Source organism: Lissotriton vulgaris, chromosome 6 (assembly GCF_964263255.1).
Source record: "Lissotriton vulgaris chromosome 6, aLisVul1.2, whole genome shotgun sequence".
NCBI classification, from domain to species: domain Eukaryota; kingdom Metazoa; phylum Chordata; class Amphibia; order Caudata; family Salamandridae; genus Lissotriton; species Lissotriton vulgaris.
Genome location: NC_141694.1, coordinates 1334266490 through 1334289999, shown reverse-complemented (window position 1 = coordinate 1334289999; position 23510 = coordinate 1334266490). Strand labels below are relative to the sequence as shown.

The window sequence follows — 23510 nt, the reverse complement described above, 5'->3', positions numbered from 1 at the left end:
TTCCTTATTTGCGATTAGCAATTAGCAAATCGCAAATAAGAAGCAATTCCAAGGGTGCCAGGGTGTCCAAAGGACACCCTGTTGCACCCCTGAAATGATAATGTCCACTGGCGTTGCGCACACACATGTCCCAAGGACATGTGTGTGTGTAACATACAACTTAGAAAAATGCACTAAAGTGCATTTTTCTAAGTTTTTGCTATTTACCACGTAGTTAGACTTTGCGGTAAATAGCGGCCCCAGATTGCGATTTTGCAATTTTAAAATGGTTCATAAATTGCATTTAAGGAATCTCAAATTGAGATTCCTTAAATGCAATTAATCGCAATTTAGCGATTTCAACATTTGTGATTTTTGAATTTGGGATGATGCATTTCAAATGCAAAAATAGCGTTCGCAAAGGGCCAGATTCTCAGAATCCGGCCCTTTGCGAGCCGATTCTGGTTTGATGAATCTGGCTGTAAGTGCCTTGCCCAAATTAACATGATGTTGAATCGAGCACCAAGTTCTGGATTAAAATCTATGGGCCATATGTATCAAGCAAATTCGCATTCGCAAAGGCCGAAATTCTGCGAATTTGCTTAATGGATGTATTAAGCAAAATGTGGTGCAAAATAAGGAATCGCAAAATTTGCGATTTCTTATTTTGCAATTGCATTAAAGGAATCGCAAATTTTGTGATTCCTTAAATGCAATGTATGTAGCCAAAAAATGTGCAAAATGCCCTTAAGGAATCGCAAATTACCACCAACTTCTAGTTTGGTTTCTAGTGAAGGAGTTAGTGCCCAAAAAATTATAAGTGACAGATTATACAAGGACTGAAAATGTGATGTTAAAAGTTTGGGGTCCTGAATAAATGTGTTCAATGAAAGAAAATGCTGAATGAAAACCTAAAGTAAGATTGCAGATAGAAAAATGGTGCAGGGTGGGTGGATGGAGGAAGACAAGGTGAGGAAATGATAAGATGAAACAGGGAGGTCACATGTGCCAAACAGCTGCCTACCATCTACTTGCGATACATGATATACATGAGAAGGAAATTCCTCACCTGCATACATCTATGTCTTCACATCTGTGCAGGAATTCATGATACCTATTTTATTGTAGACATCATTTTTTCAACTTACCTCACTAGTAACTTTCTTCCACATGTCCAATTAAAGTTGTTTGTGCCTTAGATCAAACTCGTTTTTGTTGCATCTCCAGCCTATTTGAATACAAACATCTCCCCATGCTCAAAAGGAAATAGTCAGAAATTATTACAACATCAGCAACCATGATCACTAACTATTTTAAATGCATGGTTGCTGTCAAAATAGTGCCAATGAATCTTTCACTTACCTGACACAGAATTGAAAGCTCTATTGTTTACCATATTATCAAATTTACCTTAGTTAGTACATATTTATAAATAGGCAAATGTACCAAAATGGCAAATGCAGAGTACTTAAATACATATTGGTATTTGCACAATTGAATAAGGTTACGTTGCACATTATCCTATATTTGGATCTGTCTTCATGATCCACGCTTAATTTGCATAATTTCTGCGTCTTTCGCACTCAGCGTTCTTTGCACATTAACATGAGTTGGCTTATGTATGTCTTTTATGCGTTATATTTATTAGTTCATTTGCGATTATGGAATAAAATGTTTTAAATATTGTGTTTTGCACTTAAAATACGCATTTACATAGACATTGCATTTGAGATATATATATAGACGCATGTGCTTTAGAGCACAGTATATTAGTCCTGTGTAAAAGTTTTTTTTAAATATTAAGCGATGGGATAAACAAACAACATGTATTTCCATGACTGCATGTGCAACTGCGTTTCTGGTGTTTTAAACTTATATACAATGTTTTGCTTTTACGAATAGCCACGGTAGGGTAAAGAAATTGTTTACTTACAGTATTTTTTCTATGTCTATTAGATGCTGATTGACGTCACTGGTTCACGCCAAATGTGTGCCTTTAAATTGTATGTTTTAGCTTCCCGTTTATTAAGTGATCAAGGACACAGCCTAGTGTCCGAAACGTGTCTGAGGCAAGCACCATTTTATCCACAGCAACAATAAATTGATTCTGGCATCAGCAAATTTTTGTGTCTGTGATCCTGTTTGTGCTAGGAGGCACTAAGGAAAAGTGGAGAGGAGATATATATATATATATATATATATATATATATATATATATATATATATACACACATATATATATATATATATATATATATATATATATATATATATATATATATATATATATATATTCACTGAAAAAACCATAGGTTATAGACCATATATAGTTAGGAATTCGCATTTACAAAACCTTATTTTACTCACACAAAACCATTGAAATTCCATATATAGTTAGTTGCACTAACTATATATCGCGCACCCGCAATCCACTGCTGATGATGTCACATATTACATCATTCATGACATGGTCAGTGACATCACTGATGACATCACTGATGACATCTCAAATGACATCACTGATGACATCTCAAATGACATCACTGATGACATCACTGATGACATCTCATTTGACATTACTGATCACATCACTGATGATATCATTCATGTGATAATACGATGAACCTCTTCAGACTCTAATATAACCTTAGATACAATCAGTGTAAACAGACACTCACAGACTGTCACTCATCCATGGAGTTACTCACACACCTAGTCAGTCATGCAAAGAATCAATCACACCTCCATTTCCTCAACTATACAGTTATACAAACTTTACTTATTCAAACATATACTAACACATATTTACTCTCTTATACAATCCCTGATACAAGTTCACAATGATCCATACAGCCACTCACACATTCACTGGCTCTTATGCACAGTTATTTATATATGTCAACTCTCACATGTACTGTGTTTTACATATGTACTTACTTTAACATGTAGCACTGAGATATCCATTCACTCACCAATACACTCATGCACACAGTCAAACACCCATACAGCTGTTTCCACATGCACTTTTGAAACCATACATCTAGTGAATCAACTGCTCACACATCTATGCACAGAGTCATACACCTCCCAGCCACCCACACACACACTCAGTCTCCCATACAAATACTTGGGCAACCAATCAATAACCCATATAGTTACTCATATAGCTACTTATCAACACATGCAACAGTTTACAGAACAACAGACATAATGATGCACAAATTAAGACAGTTTAGTCACTAACCCATGCACTCAGTGAGACACATTCAATCACTCACTCATACAGTCAGTCATGCACCTACTAAATCCTTCATCCAGACACTTATACATCCACTCATTCTTCAATATGTAAGACATATTTTAACTTTACAGAAACATACAGTCACTGGATGTTGTCATCAGTGATGTCATCAGTGATGTCATTTGAGAAGTCATCAGTGATGTCATCAGTGATGTCACTGACCATGTCATGAATGATGTAATATGTGACATCATCAGCAGTGGATTGCGGGTGCGCGATATATAGTTAGTGCAACTAACTATATATGGAATTTCAATGGTTTTGTGTAAGTAAAATAAGGTTTTGTAAATGCGAATTCCTAACTATATATGGTCTATAATCTATGGTTTTTTCAGTGAATTTTCAAGGTTTTGTAAATGCTAATTCCTAACTATATATGGTCTATAACCTATGGTTTTTTCAGTGAATTTTCAAGGTTTTGTAAATGCTAATTCCTAACTATATATGGTCTATAGCCCATGGTTTTTTCAGTGAATATATATATATACATACATATATAAACATAAATCATCTGTATATCTATATAAATACAAACATAAATGCATGCATACATATACTTATATGCATACAGATGCATGTTATTTACATGAAAGTTGAAAAAACACTAATAAAAGCAAAGCTAAAAAGCCACCTCATTACAAACAGAATGGCTTTAACTTAAACGAGGGCGAGATCTATTGCATTTTCAATGCTTGTTTACTTTGGTTCCATCAAGAAGGCATTCAGATGAGTCACACATTTGCCATAAATTCTGAATGTTAGCACTCTAGTTGCACATTAGATCACTGTAGTAAAGCTACTGCTCACCAGGGACGTCTGCTGCTGGTATTCAAAGTGCATGTTTCAGTCTGCATGTCAGATTTTTTTTAATGAAATAGAAGAGGATTTGAGAAGTCACTCAAAATGATCCCTAATTTTTCTTTCTGAAGCACTAATCATACTTTCTATGGCAAAATTAACCCCCTCATGTTGTTCCTTTTTAAATTGAGTGTTTTCAGACTTACCACTTCATTCCAATCAAGATGGCTTCTGGTGTGCCATACTTTTGTCATAAGTAAGACTGTTAGCGCTCTAGTTGTTCTTTAGAACACTCTGGGACATTCTGTCATTGGGCTATACTTGGGGTACATCTGGGTGATATTTGGGCTACATTTAGGCTCTTTTGTCTCTGGTGGCCATCTTGGGAGACTGTATGTCAGAATTTTTTAATGAAAGTGAAGAGGGTTTGAGAAGTCACTCAAAATGTGCCCTAATTTTTCTTTCTGCAGCACTAATCATAATTCATATGGCAAAATATACCCCCTCATTTTGTTCCTTTTTAAATTAAATGTTTTAAGAGTTACCAATTTATTCCAATCAAGATGGCTTCAGGTGTGCCATACCTTTGTAATAAGTAGGACTGTTAGCGCTCTAGTTGTTCTTTAGAACACTCTGGGACATTCTGTCATTGGGCTATACTTGGGCTACATCTGGGTGATATTTGGGCTACATTTGGGCTCTTTTGTTCCTGGTGGCCATTTTGGGAGACTGCATGTCAGAATTTTTTAATGAAATAGAAGAGGATTTGAAAAGTCACTCAAAATGTGCCCTAATTTTTCTTTCTGCAGCACTAATAATACCTTCTATTGCATAATGTACCCCCTCATTTTGTTCCTTTTTAAATTAAATGTTTTAAGAGTTACCACTTTATTCCCATCACGATGGCTCCAGGTGTGCTATACCTTTGTAATAAGTAGGACTGTTAGCGCTCTAGTTGTTCTTTAGAACACTCTGGGACATTCTGTCATTGGGCAATACTTGGGCTACATCTGGGTGATATTTGGGCTACATTTGGGCTCTTTTGTCTCTGGTGGCCATTTTGGGAGACTGCATGTCAGAATGTTTTAATGAAATAGAAAAGGATTTGAGAAGTCACTCAAAATGTGCCCTAATTTTTCATTCTGCAGCACTAATCATACTTTCTATGGCAAAATATACCCCCTCATGTTGTTTCTTTTTAAATTAAATGTTTTAAGAGTTACCACTTTATTCCAATCAAGATGGCTTCAGGTGTGCCATACCTTTGTAATAAGTAGGACTGTTAGCGCTCTAGTTGTTCTTTAGAACACTCTAGGAGGCTGCAGTAGAACACAAAGGAATCAACTGACAGTCTCTGTCCTTGTTGGATGTACATGTTTTACTGAGAATGTCAGACTTCATTTTCACATGACTGAGAAAGATAATGTGAATTTACAGAAAATATGCTTTCAGTTTAGCTTATAGATCCCCTTCCAAACCACTGTGGGAAAATCATGAGATATTAGTTTTCTTTCAAACAATATTCATGATATCACAGCAGAAGGTTTTTTCACATGGTAAAATCACCTTAGAACCCACCACAATTCCTAAAAGGAGTATGGTACCATCAACAAATGATTTATAATGTAACTAAAGTCCTAAAACCCTCTATTAACTAAAATGCTTTTTAATGAGGTGCTATCATGTATATTGGTCCCAAGATGGCTGCCAACACTTCTTGGATGAAGTGCTGACAGCCAATCAGATCAGATGTGTGGTTAGGCTCCGCCCAGATATATATCTTTTTTTGAACCTAAATTACTCAAAACCCACTGGAGCACATATATTGAGACCTAGCAAAGGCACATCGGGCTAACAGTCCCTACAATTTTGCCAAGTTTCGTGCAAATCATTTCAGCCGTTCAAGCTAAAAGTGAGGCCAACCGCCCTATGGAAATTAACATGGGAAAAACGTGTTTTGGGACCCCCCTTTTTTCTCGGCCCCCCCTTGATGAAACCCCCCCAAATTGTCAGGGGCTGCTCGGAAACAAAATGTTCCATTTTCCTGAAGATTTCAGCCAATTCCGTCCACAAACGCCAAAGTTATTAGACATAGAATTTTCAAAAATCCCATAGAGAAAAAATCCTAACTATATATACCTACTGGCGACTGCCAGTAGGTAATATATATATATATATATATATGCATATGCACTTCCAATCCAGGAAATTACGAAGTAATCCACGAGACAGTACGTGTGCTCAAATTCAATTTATTCCTCCATTTGAAGTTCCAGCATGTGATACACGGCAAGTATGGAACAAAACCTGAGGAAGTGGGCTGATCTATATATATATATATATATATATATATATATATATATATATATATATATATATATATATATATATATATATATATATATATATATATATATATATATATATATATATATATATATATATAAAGAGAGAACAAATCATTAATATAAATTGCCCACTTGTGATTTAAATTGATAAATGGGTTTGGTGGGTGAGGTCTGAAGAATGAAATTTGACTGCAAACTATATGTTGGTCTAAGTGGAAGGCACATGGTTTTTGTGTTCATTAGAACATGCGTTTACATGATAATCAGTATTTGATCTATGGGAGATCCTTAATGATATAAGTAGTGAGAATAGATAGCCTTTAACTCGAGAGTCTGATGTAGCGATGGGAAATAACGTAAAATGTACTAAATCTGCTATCAGTGGAGTGTGCCGCTGTCTAATTACACCAGATATATTACCATGCTCCTGTTGTATCACATCAGTACGATCAATGGTGGATTTCATACATCTGTTGGGAATTGGCATGTTTTACATTATTTTAAGTCACTATCTCGTAATTCTGTATTTACTCCCTCAGGGCAATAGAATAAAATAGAGTTGTATCGAAGAAGTAATCATACTCCGAAGTATGATTGGTCCACCCCTCCAGCGGATATTATTGACTTTGGCAGGGATCACCGTCACAGTGATTCCTGTCAATGCATTGAAAGGGTGCCATGCAGCTCCATCAACGTGATAGTGTAGTAAATCACGCTTTCAATATCTTTTTTTTATTTCAAAAACGAAATCAGGAAGTGGGATTTTCATTTGGAAAATTAAAAAAGTAATGAACCTCTATCCATGGGGCTTTTCTTTGATGGTGCGGGGGGCTCATTAAAATGTTTTTACATTCACTTACCGCTACATTTTTGATGGTGGTATGTGAAAGTAAAAACTGGCTCCTTGCCTGTCACTCTTAATAGGACAGGTGGAAAAAGAACAAAACTCTGATAGCAGTTGCTCCTTCAGACTGTGGAAGAAGTTTGTCGTTGGGTAGAAGAATTAGTGTAGGACAACTCTAAGTGAGGTAGAGAGAACATCAGTTTGGCAGAAAAGTTACTCTGTTACCATTGCAATGGAGTATTCACTCTGCCAAACTCTTCCACTAAACTTTATCTCAGGCCCAGAGTTTCCTGATATGCTGCTGGACTTCAACTTTGCTCTAAGAAAATAGTTAAATGAGTACAGATTTTTTATTGTCTGCTTTTGACTTATTAAATTGTTTTGCTTTTATTCATGCAATTAATATTTTACTTCCAATTCATCTAAAATTGTTGTCTCCACCACATTTTGAGTAGTGCCTACAGTTCTTGCCTGGCGAGCTTACGGCTTTGGTGTAGACTGCTGGTCTGTTACCTTCACAAGTACTTTGACAGTTATTTTTAAAGTAGGGTTTGTCTTTACCTTTTCTTTAATAGATGACATTGCCGGTTATGTAGTACGTCTTCTTGATTCGTAGACATCCTAGTTTTTCCATAAGATCAAGTGCAGGACAAATCAGAAAAAAAAGTGTTATATCAATTATGCTAAGAGAACACACTTGTAGGCTAAAAATAGAAGCTTTCAGGTTGCTAAAGCAAACACAGTCCCTTATAGAGAACACGTTGAAGCTATATAGGTGATAAAGTTGTGTTTAACACTGTTTCCATGCCTAAAGGGAAAAGAGTGGCCATATTCAAAGAGGAACTCAGTTTGTGCTGTTGTATTGCAGTGGAAAAGATGCTTTATAAATGGATGTTGATGGCAAAGTCCAAATTAGCAAAACACTATTATGGACAGAAAGACAAGTGATATTAGTATATAAAAAAAAGTCAAACTATTTTAATCAACAAGTTTGCTTCTAGTAGTGAGTGCCGTGCAGACAAACAACCAGGAGCAAGCGAGCTACCAGACTAAAGAGCCTTTGCAAGCTCACGCCATCAGTCACACATTTGAGTACACAGTAAGGTGCTCACTTTGCTAGCACATTTAGGTTTGGTAATTGAAAAAACATAACATGATGGCCCCGTGTTGAATGTGATTCAGGGCCCTAAGTCCACCATATCTCGTCGGTATTCTTTAGTCCCTGAAGGGTTAGGGGAGCACCCTGCACCACAGGGGCTGTTGTGGTCTGCCCTACTCCCCGACTTTGATTGCAGAATTCCAGCTCATACCAGATATAGAAAAGTATGCACCTATGGCCCCAGAAGAGGCAGATATAATATTACTGTACAAATATTGGCGGCTAGGGAACTTAGTCACTGCACCACCCAAAATAATCACACATTTGATAGGCAAAGATTGTTGCCCACCACAAGTGACCCGCTACCGTCCGGTCACACTTTTAATTAAATTAATTAATTGTGGGTTTGTAATGCGCTAGAATCGACTCCCGAAGGAGTATCTCTTCGCAGTAGACCGCTGGGGAACCCGTCCTGGCTTTCCCTGTGAGATGGTCCCTACTGGGTATCTCCAAGGTGAAACCAGGCATCCCTGGCGTATGTGGGGGGCCGTTGTGGAGATGAGGCAAGCTAATGCCCAGAGTTGCCGAGTGTGATCCCTGGTTAGAGTAGGCACCGAGGTGAGAATTATCGAGTCCCTTGACCCTGGTCCACGACCCTGCCGCGTTGGGAATTGAACCCTGGTCCCGGGCCGTCCTCTGCTCCCGGGTCTGCCGCCTCTAACCAGTGAGCCACACCACTCCATTTTTGACATTATATAACAAGAAAATGAGAGGAAACTAGAGTTTTCAAATAATAACAGCTAACTCTTTTTCTGAAGTATGGAGATAGAAGACAGACAAGCTGGTTTTTGCTTGAAAGTCTTGCTTTCAGGCTGCGGAAAGGCAATTGGGCTGGGACAGGAAGATAACGAGACAGACCTGACTATGGGAAGGTAACCGCCCCCTGGAAATTTGGAAACTGGAGGTGTTTAAAGACTTGGACAGGATAGGAATTTTGAAAGTCAAGGACCTAATAAAAGAGGGCACCTTTGAAGCCTTGCAGCAAGAATTCCAAATGAGAGATAGGCAACAATATAAGTACATACACATACAACACACATGGGCCGCAGAAGGGATAGATGTTGAAGGTACCCTGGAATTTGCGCCACTTGAGGGCAGACTCCTTCAAGAAAAAATATCAGAAAAGGCTGTCTCCTGGACCTACAAGATACTTATTAATAACATCCCAGATAATTTAGTGGTTCTGAGAAGGAAATGGGAGAGTGTTGTGGGTACCTTAGAGGATATAGATCGGGATGCAGAGCTAATGTACCCAAGAGAGATTGCCATTAAACTGAGACTGTGTCTAATCCAACTTAAAATCCTACACAGAACTTATGTGACCAGATCCCGTCTTTACACAATGGGGTGGATAGATTCCCCAGACTGCCTCCGTTGCAAGATTGAGACCGGCATGTTCATTCACAGAATGCACACCTATACAAAGATATTGGGCCAAGGTACTGAGAGAGCTAAGTGCGATACTTGGATGTCATCTTCCAAAAGACAGATGTGTTACTTGGCATACCTTCAGACATAGACCTTCCTCTGAAGAGTCTTATCTTGTGCAACATGGGAATGGCGGTAGCTATGAGAGACATATCCAATAAATGGGGTGCGCAGGAAGTCCCCACTCTGATGGAATGGAGCGCAGGAATGGACATGTACATGGGGCGGAGTGGGTAACATACAAAACAAGAGGGTCCCCTAAATTTCTTTTCAAGATTTGGTGGCCTTGGCTTATATATTACGGATTAGACCTAGAGGAGGCCCTAGTTCAGCTCACAAATGGACAAGGGCCACAGAAGAGGACTAATTTTTCTACACATATATCCGGGGGAGAGGAGGGGTGGTGTGCTTAATATGAACTTGCTGTTACGATCTCACGTAGATGTGTATTGATGTTGCTGAAATTGCTAAACGTCTGTAAAGATTGGAAAGACGTGAACTGTATTGTTCCCTACTAGGTGCCAAATGTCTATATGATATGAAAAAAGAAAACAAAAACCCAAAAACTTTCAATAAATATATATATATATATATATATAAAAAAAGAAAGTCTTGCTTTCATTTATTCTTTTCTTCTTTAAATAGAAAGATGCATGCATCCAACACGTTTCACCTAAACACAGGCGTCAACATTTGATTAGAATCCAAGAGTATCTTTACTGCGTGTGAACTCGTACTCGGCGATCTCTACAAACACTCTCCATGCCGAACACGGTGTATCATTTATGATACTAAGGATTCCTGAGCAATTCATATGCTCTTGGATTTTAATCAGACGTTGACGCTTGTGCTCCAATTTTACCAAACACAAAGATCCGTCAGTATAACACTGATGGTCGCAGTCATAGCTTGACACATTTGTTTATTCAAAACGTGATCTAATCGAGCCTATAAGAAGCATATGCTTAAGTGAAATGTGTTGGATGCATGCAACTTTCTATTTGAAGGAGAAAAGAATCAAAGAAAGCAAAAAGACTTTTAAGCAAAAAAACTTGTCTGTCTTCCCTCACCTCGCATAAGAGTTAGCTGTTATTATTTGAAAATTCTGCTGCCTCTCATTTTCTTGTTATATAAACCAGATATGATATTAGTTGTCCTGTCACATATGATAAACAAAAGCTAATGACGCAGGCCCCACACAAGCATTTTTGGATCTTGGCGATACCAGCGTTACAGCAATGAGAGCTAGAATTTGCACTCACCATGGCTGACTGAATATGTTTGTAGATGAGTTAACCATGGAGATGAGTGCATTAATTGAAACGTTTGGTTGAATCTTTAACTTATTACTTATTAAACCATTGATGGTAACAAGAAAGAAAAAGCAAATACACAAGCAACTCAGATGATATGTGCTTTCAAAGACCCCTAACATTGTGTGTTGTTTGTGAGCTTTAGAGACCACCAAAATGTACACCTATTTGTTTCTTGTTTAATACTTTCTAATTACTTTGGGAGAGTGTGGCAACAAACCGAGTTACGCATAGAGAAGTGGACAACCCCTCTATTACAAATAAAAGTTTTCTTATCGATGGCCATTAGTGGGCAATAGATAGTAATATTTCTAGTTATTTGACTTGAAGTCCCAGTGTGACCTCCTCCCCAAAGATGCACTCCATAGCCCTTAACTCTGAAGTGAGGATGTTTTAGGCTTGGTCAGATTCAGCTTGAATTCTAGAAAGATTCTGTCTGTAGACATGAGCAAACAGAAGGTCAAATATTATATATATATATATATATATATATATATATATATATATATATATATATATATATATATATATATATATATATTCTCACAGTATTTAAAGAGAAAGCATCTTGGAGACACTCTGTAGATTGCTATATTTATTTATTGACAAATCAATGAGATATTGTGTATTGTCTGCATTGACGTAAAGTTACAAATTATAAATATAAACAACCACACATACCTCATAGGACCCTCTCTTCATTACTTCACCAATGACATATTCATAATTCCTTAACTATAGTAGATGTGCTCCTGGAAGAATAGCGAGCAAAGCATAAATCTGTATATACATTATAACAATTTGTGTTAAACACTTGGAGTTGAAACAGGAACACTCATTTTTGGTGACCAATGAAATCATGTTTTATCATTCAAACTTTGGAAGTAAGATTTTTAATATTTCAGAAAAGAATCTGCTCTCCAGTCTCTTCTTCAATAAGATACTTTAGAGTGGTAATAACTTTTTATGAGGCTCTGACATTCAGATGTAAATTATTTTATGAAGAAACTTTGAGTTAAACCAAAAGTTAATTGCAATTTCATACAATATGTCTATCAAAAAGGTATTAGACTAAATGTTGTTTGTTTATCCCTTGTTGAGATTGCTAATTGGAAATGGAATGTTCTCACTGTTAATGAAGAAATTCGCAATGCAATATTTGAACATTTTTCATTTTTTTATAGGAGGACTATGAATTGAAAAGTGTTGTATTCAAGGAAGAACACGCCAACGTAATTCAACAGTTGGAGCAAACCATTGAGGATCTCAGGACAAAAATAACGGAACTGGAAAAACAGTCTGTACCGATGGATACAGCTCGGACCACAATAGATCTGGGGATTCAGTGTGAAACTGCTTCACGTTCAGACTCACAGCATTCTGATCTTCACAAAGTTGACTTGAATGTACCTCCCAAAAGTATTTTGCTAGTAAAATCTGTACAAACATCACCAACAGAAGAATCTGTTTTACAAAAAGTGCCTTCCGCTGTTTCACTGCCACAGCTACCACCCATACTTGATGGGGACAGTGGGGCAGAATCAGCTCTGGAATTACCAACTTTACAACCTCAAACTCCATTAACTTATTGCTCTGAAATAGCTCTAGTTTTATCACCAAAACAATCCTTGTTGCAGCAATATTCGTGTAATTCCGTTGAAACTATGCAGGGTTTTCCTGCTCAGACAATTTTTCCAGAGACAGAAAAAGAGGCCTCCATATCATATCCAGGACAATCATTTTTTGCATCTGCTTCATCTTCAAGTACAGAAATTGTACACGATTTTCCATCTAACTCTGAACTTGAACCCAGTTACCAGGATCTAAATTCTTACCATACATTAAATGGCACTTGCAGCACATCCTCTACTCCAGTTCAGCTTGTCACAAGGTTGGCTCCAGATCTGCTCGAAGGGAAGGATGTTACACTTCCTCCCCCGGCACCACCTCTGCCTGGCGAAGGACCTTTACCTCTGATGCCTTGTATGGGAGTCCCTCCTCCACCACCTTTGCCTGGAACTGAATATATTCCTGTCCAGCCACATCAATATGGCATTAATATGCCCCCCGCCCCACCACTTCCACATACTTTAGAGTTTACAACTGTCCCTTCGCAGCCACCGGCCCCTCCTCCTCCTCCTCCACCTCCACCTCTTCCTCCTCCATTGCCTGGGTTATGGAATTCTAGTACTCCTCCTTGTCCTCCACTACCTGGATGTGTCGGTCCACCTCCACCCCCACCTCCACTTCCTCCTCCATTGCCCGGCTCTATAATTCCTCCTCCTCCCCCACTGCCAGGCTCTGACGTTCCTGTTCCACCCCCTCCTCCTCCTTTACCAGGTTTTGGGGCTCCACCTCCCCCACCACCTTTGCCGGGTCAGAATTTGGGGCCACCTCTCCCTCCACCACTACCTCCGATCTTGCCCTGTTCAGGCAATGGAACACCACTACCACCACCACCACCACCAGTACCTAGTTTGAACATAACAGCCTATCCTTATCCAGTCAGTGGGACTCTTGCTCCTCCATTGCCTGGATGTTTGTTTGCACTTGGAATTCAGCAAGACAGTCTTAGCAGGAAAAAGGCGATAGAACCATGTCGCCCAATGAAACCTCTCTACTGGACAAGAATCCAACTTCATAATAAAAGGTAAGTTTTTACACTCTTGAGGCTTGAACTGTAGGAATTAAACAATATTTATGGATATGTTACTCTAATTATATTTAATAAAAAATTACTTTTCTCTAACATGGTATTTCATACCAGAATTTAGATATGTTGGAAATGGTAGGTGTTAATATTGCCCAGTTTAATGGTGTTGGAATTAATATTCTTTTGTAGCTGACATTCATGTTTTAGTTATGTGTTGTCAATTATGGGTGAACTATGCTTTATTATAGCCTTATAGCCCGCCGTAGCGGGCTATACCGGCTATTAAAGGCCCGCTGAATCGTTAAAGGCCGGAGCCGAAGGCGAGGGACTTTAACGAGACAGCGGGACTTTAATTGCTGGTATAGCCCTGCTACGAAGGGCTGTAAGGTTATTAGAACATTCTGCCACTAGAGGGTAGAATGTTCTAACAAATTAAACAAAGGGTTCTCGAAGCTCGAGGGGATATAAATCCCCTCGAGCTTCGAGAAGCCTTTGTAGAACATTGGAATGTTGCTCTGCGGGCCTTTACCAGCCCATAGAAGCAGGGAGCACTCCATTGTCTGCAATGGAGCACCCAACATTCCAATGTTCTAATTCAATTTATAATTAACTTTACCTGTCCTTATACCTCTAAAAGAAGGGTTATAAAAGTATTATGGAAAATGCATGCATCAGTACTACGGGGGAAGGGTTGGTGGGGTGAAAACAAAATAGGAGAAGGTATTTTGTTAGTTACCTGGAAAGGCAGTGTTCATGTTTTCTAAGTGGCGAGAGTGCAAAGCCTTTTATGCTCACGTCGACGTAGAACAGGTAACTGTTTTAGTGTCCTGCAGGATACAGTTTTGGAAAATGTATACATGCATTGACTACAACCATTGTCTATTAAACATTTATGTTTTACATCTCACTAAAGACAGTTGCCACTCTTTGCAAAAAGTACATTTATCATTCCATAAAATACATCTTCAATTACCAATCAGCTTGAAGAACATAAGTTGTAATCCAGAAAATGTTGTGACTTGTGGCAATAAGGTTTTTAGGCAATTTTGCACATCGTGACACTATTAATACTGGTATTCAAATTCAGAAAAAAACTGAACACCTAATAGTTAAAATATTATTATTCTACCACATTGCACATCTGATTTTAGGAAATGCTCTACTGCAAAGTACACTAATCCATTAGGAAGGCTGTGAAAAATAGAAGTCAACCCAGCATTGTTTAAAAACATACTTTCCCAGCATTGAATGAAGGATCATCTAGAAAATCTAACGTAAAATATACAAAAGAAAGTTAAATATCATAAGGACTGATTGTGTGTAACCATTACGAAGACGTTCAGAAATTAGCAGATCAAAATTGATTTAAGGGAAATCATAAAAGAGCGTCCTAGCACTTTATATCACACATTACACAGAGATAATGAATCATACGTGTGTAAACCAGTCTATAGCAAATATTACATAAAACAATGAGGTTTACAAGGTGCGGGAATCTCATATCATCCATACTTGTAGACAATATATTTTAAGAGTGTTTGATCTGGAGAGGCACAAACTCTGGATTTATAATGTACCAATGTGTCTGGGGTTGACATTATTAAAAAGAATGTATTTCGACACCAAACTAACACTATTTAGCAACGTTAGGATAATGAAAGACTGGGAAAGAACAGTAGGTTCCAGCCCCAATGCCTTGCAGCTCTGCAAGTAACAAAAGAATCTATGTGACAAAAGCAGTAGCCCACTGAGCTATCCACATAAAATACAATTCTGTGATTTGCATGTAACATGTTCTTTGCAGCAGGCATATTAGGCCTCTGTGCTACTTTATGTTGAGTCAGAACAGCCACCAAATAAAACTCGATTTCTCTCCAGCAGGAACATTAATCCTCAGAATTATCTTGACATTTTTATTGTTGCCTGAAAACTGCAACACAAAAGGAACTCTGCAGTGGAGAGGTTACTTTTGAGCCCATAAGGTATTTCAAAACACAGCGCCCCCTTAGGTCAGTGCTAGATGCGACTGTACCGGTTATACCCCCCTAGAGCTAACCCTGGGCTTGTCCATTCGTCCTGATCGAAACCCAGAGTAATTGCAAAGCTTACTCGATAGAGTCTTCCAAATATTGTAACCGTGATGACATGAATAGTGTGGGATGCTAGGGGGTGCAGACAAAAGACATATCCAGAAATAGTTCTCTCCAAGCTGTAATGGAGAGCCCTTGTCATAACCCCACACTCCTGCCCATAAGTAGCAACAGGTATACGCTGACTTTAATAAAATTTACTACAAAGGAATCAAACATTTCCCCTCTGAATTTGTTGGTAATTTGTGTAAACAAGCCACCAATTGCAAACAATCCTGGCAACAAAACCCAATTTTGTTATCCATGAATAACCACTATCAAAAAAAATGCCAAGGTAAGGAAAGTTAAAAACCTTTACAAGACTACTATTATCAATGGGAAAAATATGTAGTTTTGAGTACCATGAGACAGATGACCTAACTTGCAGCTCAACAAAATTTGTGCTTAGACCTAAACTAGACATAAAATCTGTAAAATAAACCACTAAATTTTATAGAGCCCTCGGTGTTCGAGCCAGTAACACTTCATCGTCAACATGTAGCAACACAAGCATTGAATACCTCCAATCACAGATACATCAAAACTGTGTTCTATAAATAAGAATGAATATTATTAATATACAAAATAAACAATGAAGAGGGTAGAATACAACCTTGGTGTACTCCTCTTTGAAGGTAGAATGAGACTGTAAGTTCCCTGCTAGCATCAAACCTCACTTTGGCAGTAAGGTTGATGTGAAAATGTTCCCAAAAAGTGACTATATCAAGACCTATCTCCAATTATAGGTGCCCCCTTCGAGATGGCTTGACCCCTCCTCTGACGTCAGAAGCAGGGTAGAATACCCTAGAGGTGTAGCTACCAGTGGGCTGCATGCCCACAGGAAAACCGGTTTGGGCACTGATTTCCCCTACCTTGGCTCTGTCTCCTAAGTGTCTACAGGAACAAAAGGCATCCTGCTCAGGGATGTTGTCACAGGGTCCTTCAAAGGCAGCTTCATCTTCCTGCGTTTTGGGTTAACACCCTGAACGGCCATCCTGGGAGAGGAAGTAACAACCCGCTCTGCAGTAGCTAATTTGTTTGCGGGCCTGGGAGTCCTTCACAAGTATCCCCAGGCGGCCAGAAACCCTTCTCTGTGTCAGTGCCTTTGTGAGGTAACTGGGCTTTCTAAAAGTTACTCAACATTAATAGTTACTTTAAATCTGGCCTGGGCATCATGTCAGATTTAATGTCCCCATTAATTTGATACCTTACTTGACTTATTTAGGTGGTCCCATTCAGAAGTTAGCCAGACTGGGGTGCCAGCTGGTAACCTTGTGTTAGCCAATGGGGCTCCTAACCCTTCCACAGCAAAACGTTAATTTGGAAATGTTGCTGTTGAGACATATAGAAAATCAAATGTATCACTTCGTGATATATAGCTCCCTGCCATAAGACTTTCTAGATCTTCATTAGGGGAGACTTACAAATATTACGTAATGGGAAGTGGTGGGTTTTCCGTTGGGTGTGATGGCAAAATCGAATAGCAGTGTCACACACTGCACTGTCAGTCTGCAGTGGCAAGCTGGGGTCCATTTTGTTTCCATTACATGCAGAGTGGACAGGTGGTGCTGCAGCCGTGGATGAGCACTCTGTCTTACATGCCCTGGGCACCTGGGTACTATTTTCTAGGGACTTATAGGTAAGCCAGCGCTTGCCAATTGGATGTATCCAATTCAACATAACTTGATGTAGGATTAGAACACCGGCACTGAGGTCTGGTTAACAGGCCTCAGTGCCCTCTCCGAATTGAAAAGACTAGCAGCACCAGCCCATGAATTTGAGGGTGAACATGCAAAAAGATGCATTTCCTTACAATCAGATAAGCATGATAGGTCAACTGGCAAGTTTGATTTAATCAGGGAGTCCATACATTGTAAGGCCTTAGTGTTCATTGTAAGCAAAGCTCTGTATATGCTCGTTGCCATTTTGTCAATAACAGTAGCTAACTTTTTAATCTATTTGTTATTTAAAATGATGACTAAGGGTGGAATGATTGCTCCAAATATGTCTCCTGTTAATCCTGCTCCCATCTCTCTCCGCATTTCACGTGTGTCTATGTGATGATGTCATTGTTAATGAAGCTAAGTTTTCTACATGACACCTTTTTGGAATTATTATGCCTAGGTAATTAATACCTTCCCAGTCTGTTGGCAACCAGAAATAAGCATTTAAGCCACAAATATGGTAAACTTCAAGATTTGCATTGTCATCTCCCTGCAATATTTGCCATGATCCCCTTGGGAGTTCAAATGTGGGATCGCAGCAACGTATTTGTACATGTCTAGTTCCCTTAAACATCCTCCTTCTGTAAATGAAAAATGTCCCTTTGTGTTGGCTTTCTAATCTTAGTTTTGGATAACTATCTTTTTCCAAAATTCATTCTCCTCTTTCTTCCAAGCGTTTTCTAAAACATCACTACTCTTATCACTAATTCGGGTTATGTTACTTCATCTTTCTTCTAAAGCCATTATGTATATCTTTTCCATTACCCGCATTGAACAGGTTAAGTTATTCTGGCAAGCTTCTACCCTATCTCTAGACCCATGATGGAAGAAATAATACCAGGCAGTATCCATTTCTTTTGCTTGCGAGTGTAAATTCATGTTTTCTTTCAAAGGAACTCTAGAAAGTATCAGATCATAGTTACTGTAAAAGTAATCAAAATCTCCTCTAAACTAAAGTAAGCAGGATGGTACATGAAACAGCATAAGACAAAGGCATGTGGCAATATATTACTTTTTTTGAAATTCATGTAGTCAAGTGTGCACAGACATAGCAGCCCTTAGCATCCATAACATTAGCGTATTCCTGAACTAATCTAGAGTATTAATTTGCTAAGAAATCATCTTTCTTATAACTCACAAAGGAATATCTATACTGATCTTCTAAGCTAAGATGGGTATGGGGTTTAGTAAAGTTCTTAATATTATTTTCTGTCTCAAGCGTCACATGTCTCAAGCGTCAAATGAAATCCTATTAGTAGTATAGAAATCATTATTACTGTTATTACAAACACATAATATATTTACAGATATTTCTAATGCAACACATTTCTCTCTGAGCCAGTTTCACTCTTCTTGAGTTCAACAGTTTGTTTTTCTTGTTTTCTTTTCTTCATAAGTCTTTTAGAGTTAGGTTACTTAGCAGACAATCCTTAACGTTACTCTGTGTTCTTCTAAAATGCTATCCCTATTCGTCTACTGCTCACTAGTCCTAGGTTGAAATTCTGTAAAATAAAAGACTAAAATAATAAAGGTGTAACAGCACATTTTGTTTTGTTGCTAATTTCTCTAAGGTCTCTTATTTTTGCTTCTTTCAAAATTCTTTTGACCTTTAAGCGTTCAGATTGTTCTCAAGGGGGCTCAAGCAGTTCAGGGCTCACTTTGCACAAATCTTTGAAGGTGTTCACGTAATATGACCATTCAGGTGCTGAATTCCTGCCACCAGGCACCCTGGCTCTTTTGGAACTTCTCAGAGATGTTTTTTTTGTTCTATACCACTTTCATCACTAGACTCAGTATCTTCAGGTATAGTCTCTAGTATTCATGTTATTGATGAGTTTTTTGTCGGTACACTTATGGTGATAGCTTTGCAGCCATTCAGCTTGTCGATTCTTTCTTTTTGTTTCAGGACTTGTTCATTTTCCTGGATCTTCTATATGTTCAGATGCAGTTTCAGCTTGACTTTTGTTCTGAGGAGAAGTCTGGTTCTTTTTCGTTAGAGACTTCTATTCCACTCTGTGTTATGTCAGATATGTGACTTTCTCGTTCGGTTGGTTGATCTTCACCCTTCTCTTCCTTCTGCTTTTGCTCAGGTGCTGCTGGTTTGGGTGGTCTCTCAGGAATTGGTGCAGTCACCAGTGCTCTTGTTTCAGGATCATAGACCACAAGTGTGTTGTCTGGATTTCTCACCTTCTTGGTGTGTGAAGCATGAATCCAGTTTGCAAAACCAGCACATTCAACAGCGGTATTTCTTGTCAGAATCACCTGGAAGGGGTATTTCCATTTGGGCTCTAAACAAGTCTTCCGAGCGTGCTTCTTGATCACGACCCAGTCACCAGGGCTGAGGTCATGGCAGTGTTCTTGATTCGGGTCTTGAGTGGTTGCTGAAACCTGATTGGAAATAGAACGGACCACATCAGGCAAATCTTTGCCGTAATCCAAGATAATGTTGCAAGTGATAGTCTTTTTTTTTTTGTCCTCATTTGCCATTAGCTCTCAAGTGTGGAGAAAGCCCCAGCCGCCTTTTCTTGTCTGTGTAGGCGTGAGCACATGCACCCCTAGGCTCAAGCCTCACGCTGCAATTCACAATTATCTGGATGGCGGAAGAAGTTTCCACACCCCTAAGGGCTAGCTAGATGACTCCATATAGGTGTTTTATCACCTGTTAGACCGCAGTTATCGCCGAGGGGAAACCAAATCAGGGTCCATGGAGCAATGCAGGCATAATCATCGGACCCAGGGAAAAAAAAAGAAAAAAAACGGAAATCCTAACTCCACTGTACTAACAGATCCCAGAAGGATATTCAAGAGAGCATTTGCAGGAACAGCTGGTAATCTCATGCCCCTTCGAATCAGAATCTCATGTGGGGATAGTCCCGTCTTCCTGTCTGGAGTACTTCAAATACTCATTAACATCAAAGATAAAGCATTTGGCCATTTCAGAGAGGTTGACGCACAAACTTTTTCTAATTGGGATTTGATAGTCCCATTGACTTCTTCAACTATTCCGCAAGATTCAGGTCTGTAACTGCAGTGTAGTCTTTGCTCAATTTGTAATGTGGTGCAGATCAATTTCAGAACTTAGGTGTTGAAATGTGTTTCTCTCTCTGACTCAAGAGAAAACAACATCCATACCTAGGGATCAGTTCATGCAATAACAGCTTGGCTAATGTGACATTGTTATTTCTCTGAGTTGGGTAGGCTTCCACCCATCTCGATTAAAATGTACACAATGACCCCAACATATCTCAGCCTATTGTAAACTGTCTGTGAGAGTGAAGGGTGGAAGAAGAACCGAGGAGGCCAGATTACAGGCTCAATTATGTTATTTTTATTGGAGGTTACAACACCAACAAAAGCAAATGAAAGTCAATATGGAAGGGATTTAGGCCTCTTCTCCCCAAATGGTGTCTGGGCCGACTGTCTGGTGGTCCTTGGGTGTTCTTTCTGTGAGAAGGGAGTGTCCCAGAAGGCTCGCAGGGGAGAAAAGCAACATAAAATAAAAGAAGCGGTTAGTAACCCTGTCCTTGCACTGGTTTGGCAAGACAGAACCCTTCACCGTAATAAAGGAGTCCGCAGGGGTGCGGCGTATGTAAAGATGATTGTGAACTAAAGTGAAAAGGGGGGTGAGAAAGAATGGTGTCAGCGATGATAAAACAATATTCCGAGGTACGGATGCTAAATAACCCATGAAGACATGTCTGACCTGTCACACTCGGTCAGCACAGAGGCCACATACAACCGTGGGGAGGAAACCTCTTTCCTCCAATAGTGCAGTGTTATGGCGTGAATGAGTGGGGTGGGTGTAGGAGGAAGTAGGGGCACACTATCACGCAGTGAAGACACTCGGTGAACCCTTAGAATTAACCTTCCAGTTAGCCTTCCCTGTTACTCCCTCCTTGCACTCCCTCCCAAGTCATGTACCACCTCAGCCGCAGCTCTCTTGAGCTGCGACGGCTCTCCCCCGACCTCCGGGGGTGTCCACCACTCCTCTGTCCAGGAGTGGAGTCCTCCATCTCCCTCTGGATCCTGAAGGTTGGGACTCTCAATGGTATCCTTCCCGTCAATCGCGAAGCTCTGCTCCCGGTACGACTCCTGCAGCACAGAGTTTTCTCCTTTCTCCTTCCTTTCCTCCGGGCACAACAACGCACTTTCCGGATTCTCTGGTCCTGCCTTTAGTGGGTATGGCCCACCCCTCCGTGTCTGGATTGGCCGGGAGCACTCAGCTGTCCATGACATCCCTGTTGGCGAGGAGAGGCAGGCGGTGTTAACTCCTGCTTTCCTAGTCCTGGTGAAGGGCTATGCATGGTTGTCGTGTCATGGGGTTCTAATGGCAGGAACAATAGCATGGTGTTCCAATCGACCCCCTCACACTGTCATTTCGATAAAATCACCTACATCCTGTTGAATGGTCCACCTTGACAAATTTCTTCAGCAAACATTCTGAATCTTGAATTAAACCAACTTTGCCTGAAGATCCTCACCATGCAATCCCTTCCTAAATGTGTGTACCCATAGTAATATTGTGTCATTGGAAATAACAAGCTATTGGGCAAAACTTGTGTCCCATCAGCTGACATCCAAATGTCATTTGCTGTTTTCGCACAACCTGCTTTTATCCATCCAATCTCATCAACATTGTGAATGAACTCTCTTCTTCAAACTTACATGTGAAATTGCCATTAAATGTGCAGGCCAACAAAGCACAATACTGTTCCACTGAATCTGCATATCTATTGCCGTATTTATAGTACTATATTGATCCCACTTTGGTGTCCTGCACACTTACCCACAACTATTTCCCTAGGCAACTGCAAAGCTTCCAACAGATTTCTAACATGATTTCTGTTCCAAATGGGAGTGCCTGAAAAAGTTAGAAAACCTCTATGCCACCACAACTGTCCAAAATCATGGGCCACACCAAACCCATACAGGCTGTCTGTAAAAATAGTGTCTCTCATTTGTGCAGTTACACTGTAGGCTCTGGTAATAGCAATTATTTTTGACAACTTGGGGTAAGGTGATTCTTTGAATCCAGGAAGCTTCAATAACGTAATTCATGTTGCATCCTGCATATGTGTAACATTGTTGCCTCGTAAACATGAGCTGTCTACAAACAGTCTACAGTCAGACTCAGTTATGGGTTCATCCTTAATATCAGGTCTTGGTTTGGTGCGTAGACCTGTGATAACATCTAGACCATCGTGTTTGACTTCATCACAGTCAACATAATTTGTAGGTAACAAAGTTGAAGGGTTCAGTACAATGCATTTTTGAAGAACTAAATTATCAAAGATAGGATAGTCTGCTGATATTTAGTCAAACAATGAGTCAGGTACTGAGTCTTAGTTCTTATTAACAATAGCTCCACAGAGTGAGGGACCATAACAGTTATATGGTATCCTATCGCTATCCTCTCACTCTTTCGCAGACTAGTGATTACTGCAGCTACCGCTTTTAGACAACCAGGAAGACCAGCAGCTATGGGGTCAAGTTCTGTTGAGAAGTATGCTATTGGTTTTCGGGCAACCCTATGAACCTATGTCAACACTGAGAGAACACACCCATCTCTATCACTGCAAAATAATGAAATTCTTTTGACTGATCAGGCATTCCTAGGGCAAGGGTGTGACACAATTTGCCGTTCAACTCTAGGAACACCATTGAGCATTTGTTGTCCTATGGTTTCGGATCTGACACACCCTTACCTGTCCACCTCATTAAAGGTTTTGCCAATATGGAAACATTTGGTATCCCCTGCCTGCAGTAGCCAACCATTCCCAAAAACATTCTGACTTCCTTATGAGATTGTGGTGGATTCAGCTGCAAGATGGCTT

The 23510-nt window shown here is 39.5% G+C and overlaps 1 protein-coding gene across 1 annotated transcript in view; it reads left to right on the top strand.

The window, feature by feature from the left end:
* The window catches only part of LOC147708856 (uncharacterized), a 632993-nt gene that overhangs the window by 169723 nt on the left and 439760 nt on the right, over positions 1 to 23510 (top strand). The window contains exon 8 of the mRNA XM_086925786.1: positions 12355 to 13820. Coding sequence (XP_086781912.1) covers positions 12355 to 13820 — 1466 coding nt within the window. The remainder of the gene's footprint in view (positions 1 to 12354; positions 13821 to 23510) is intronic.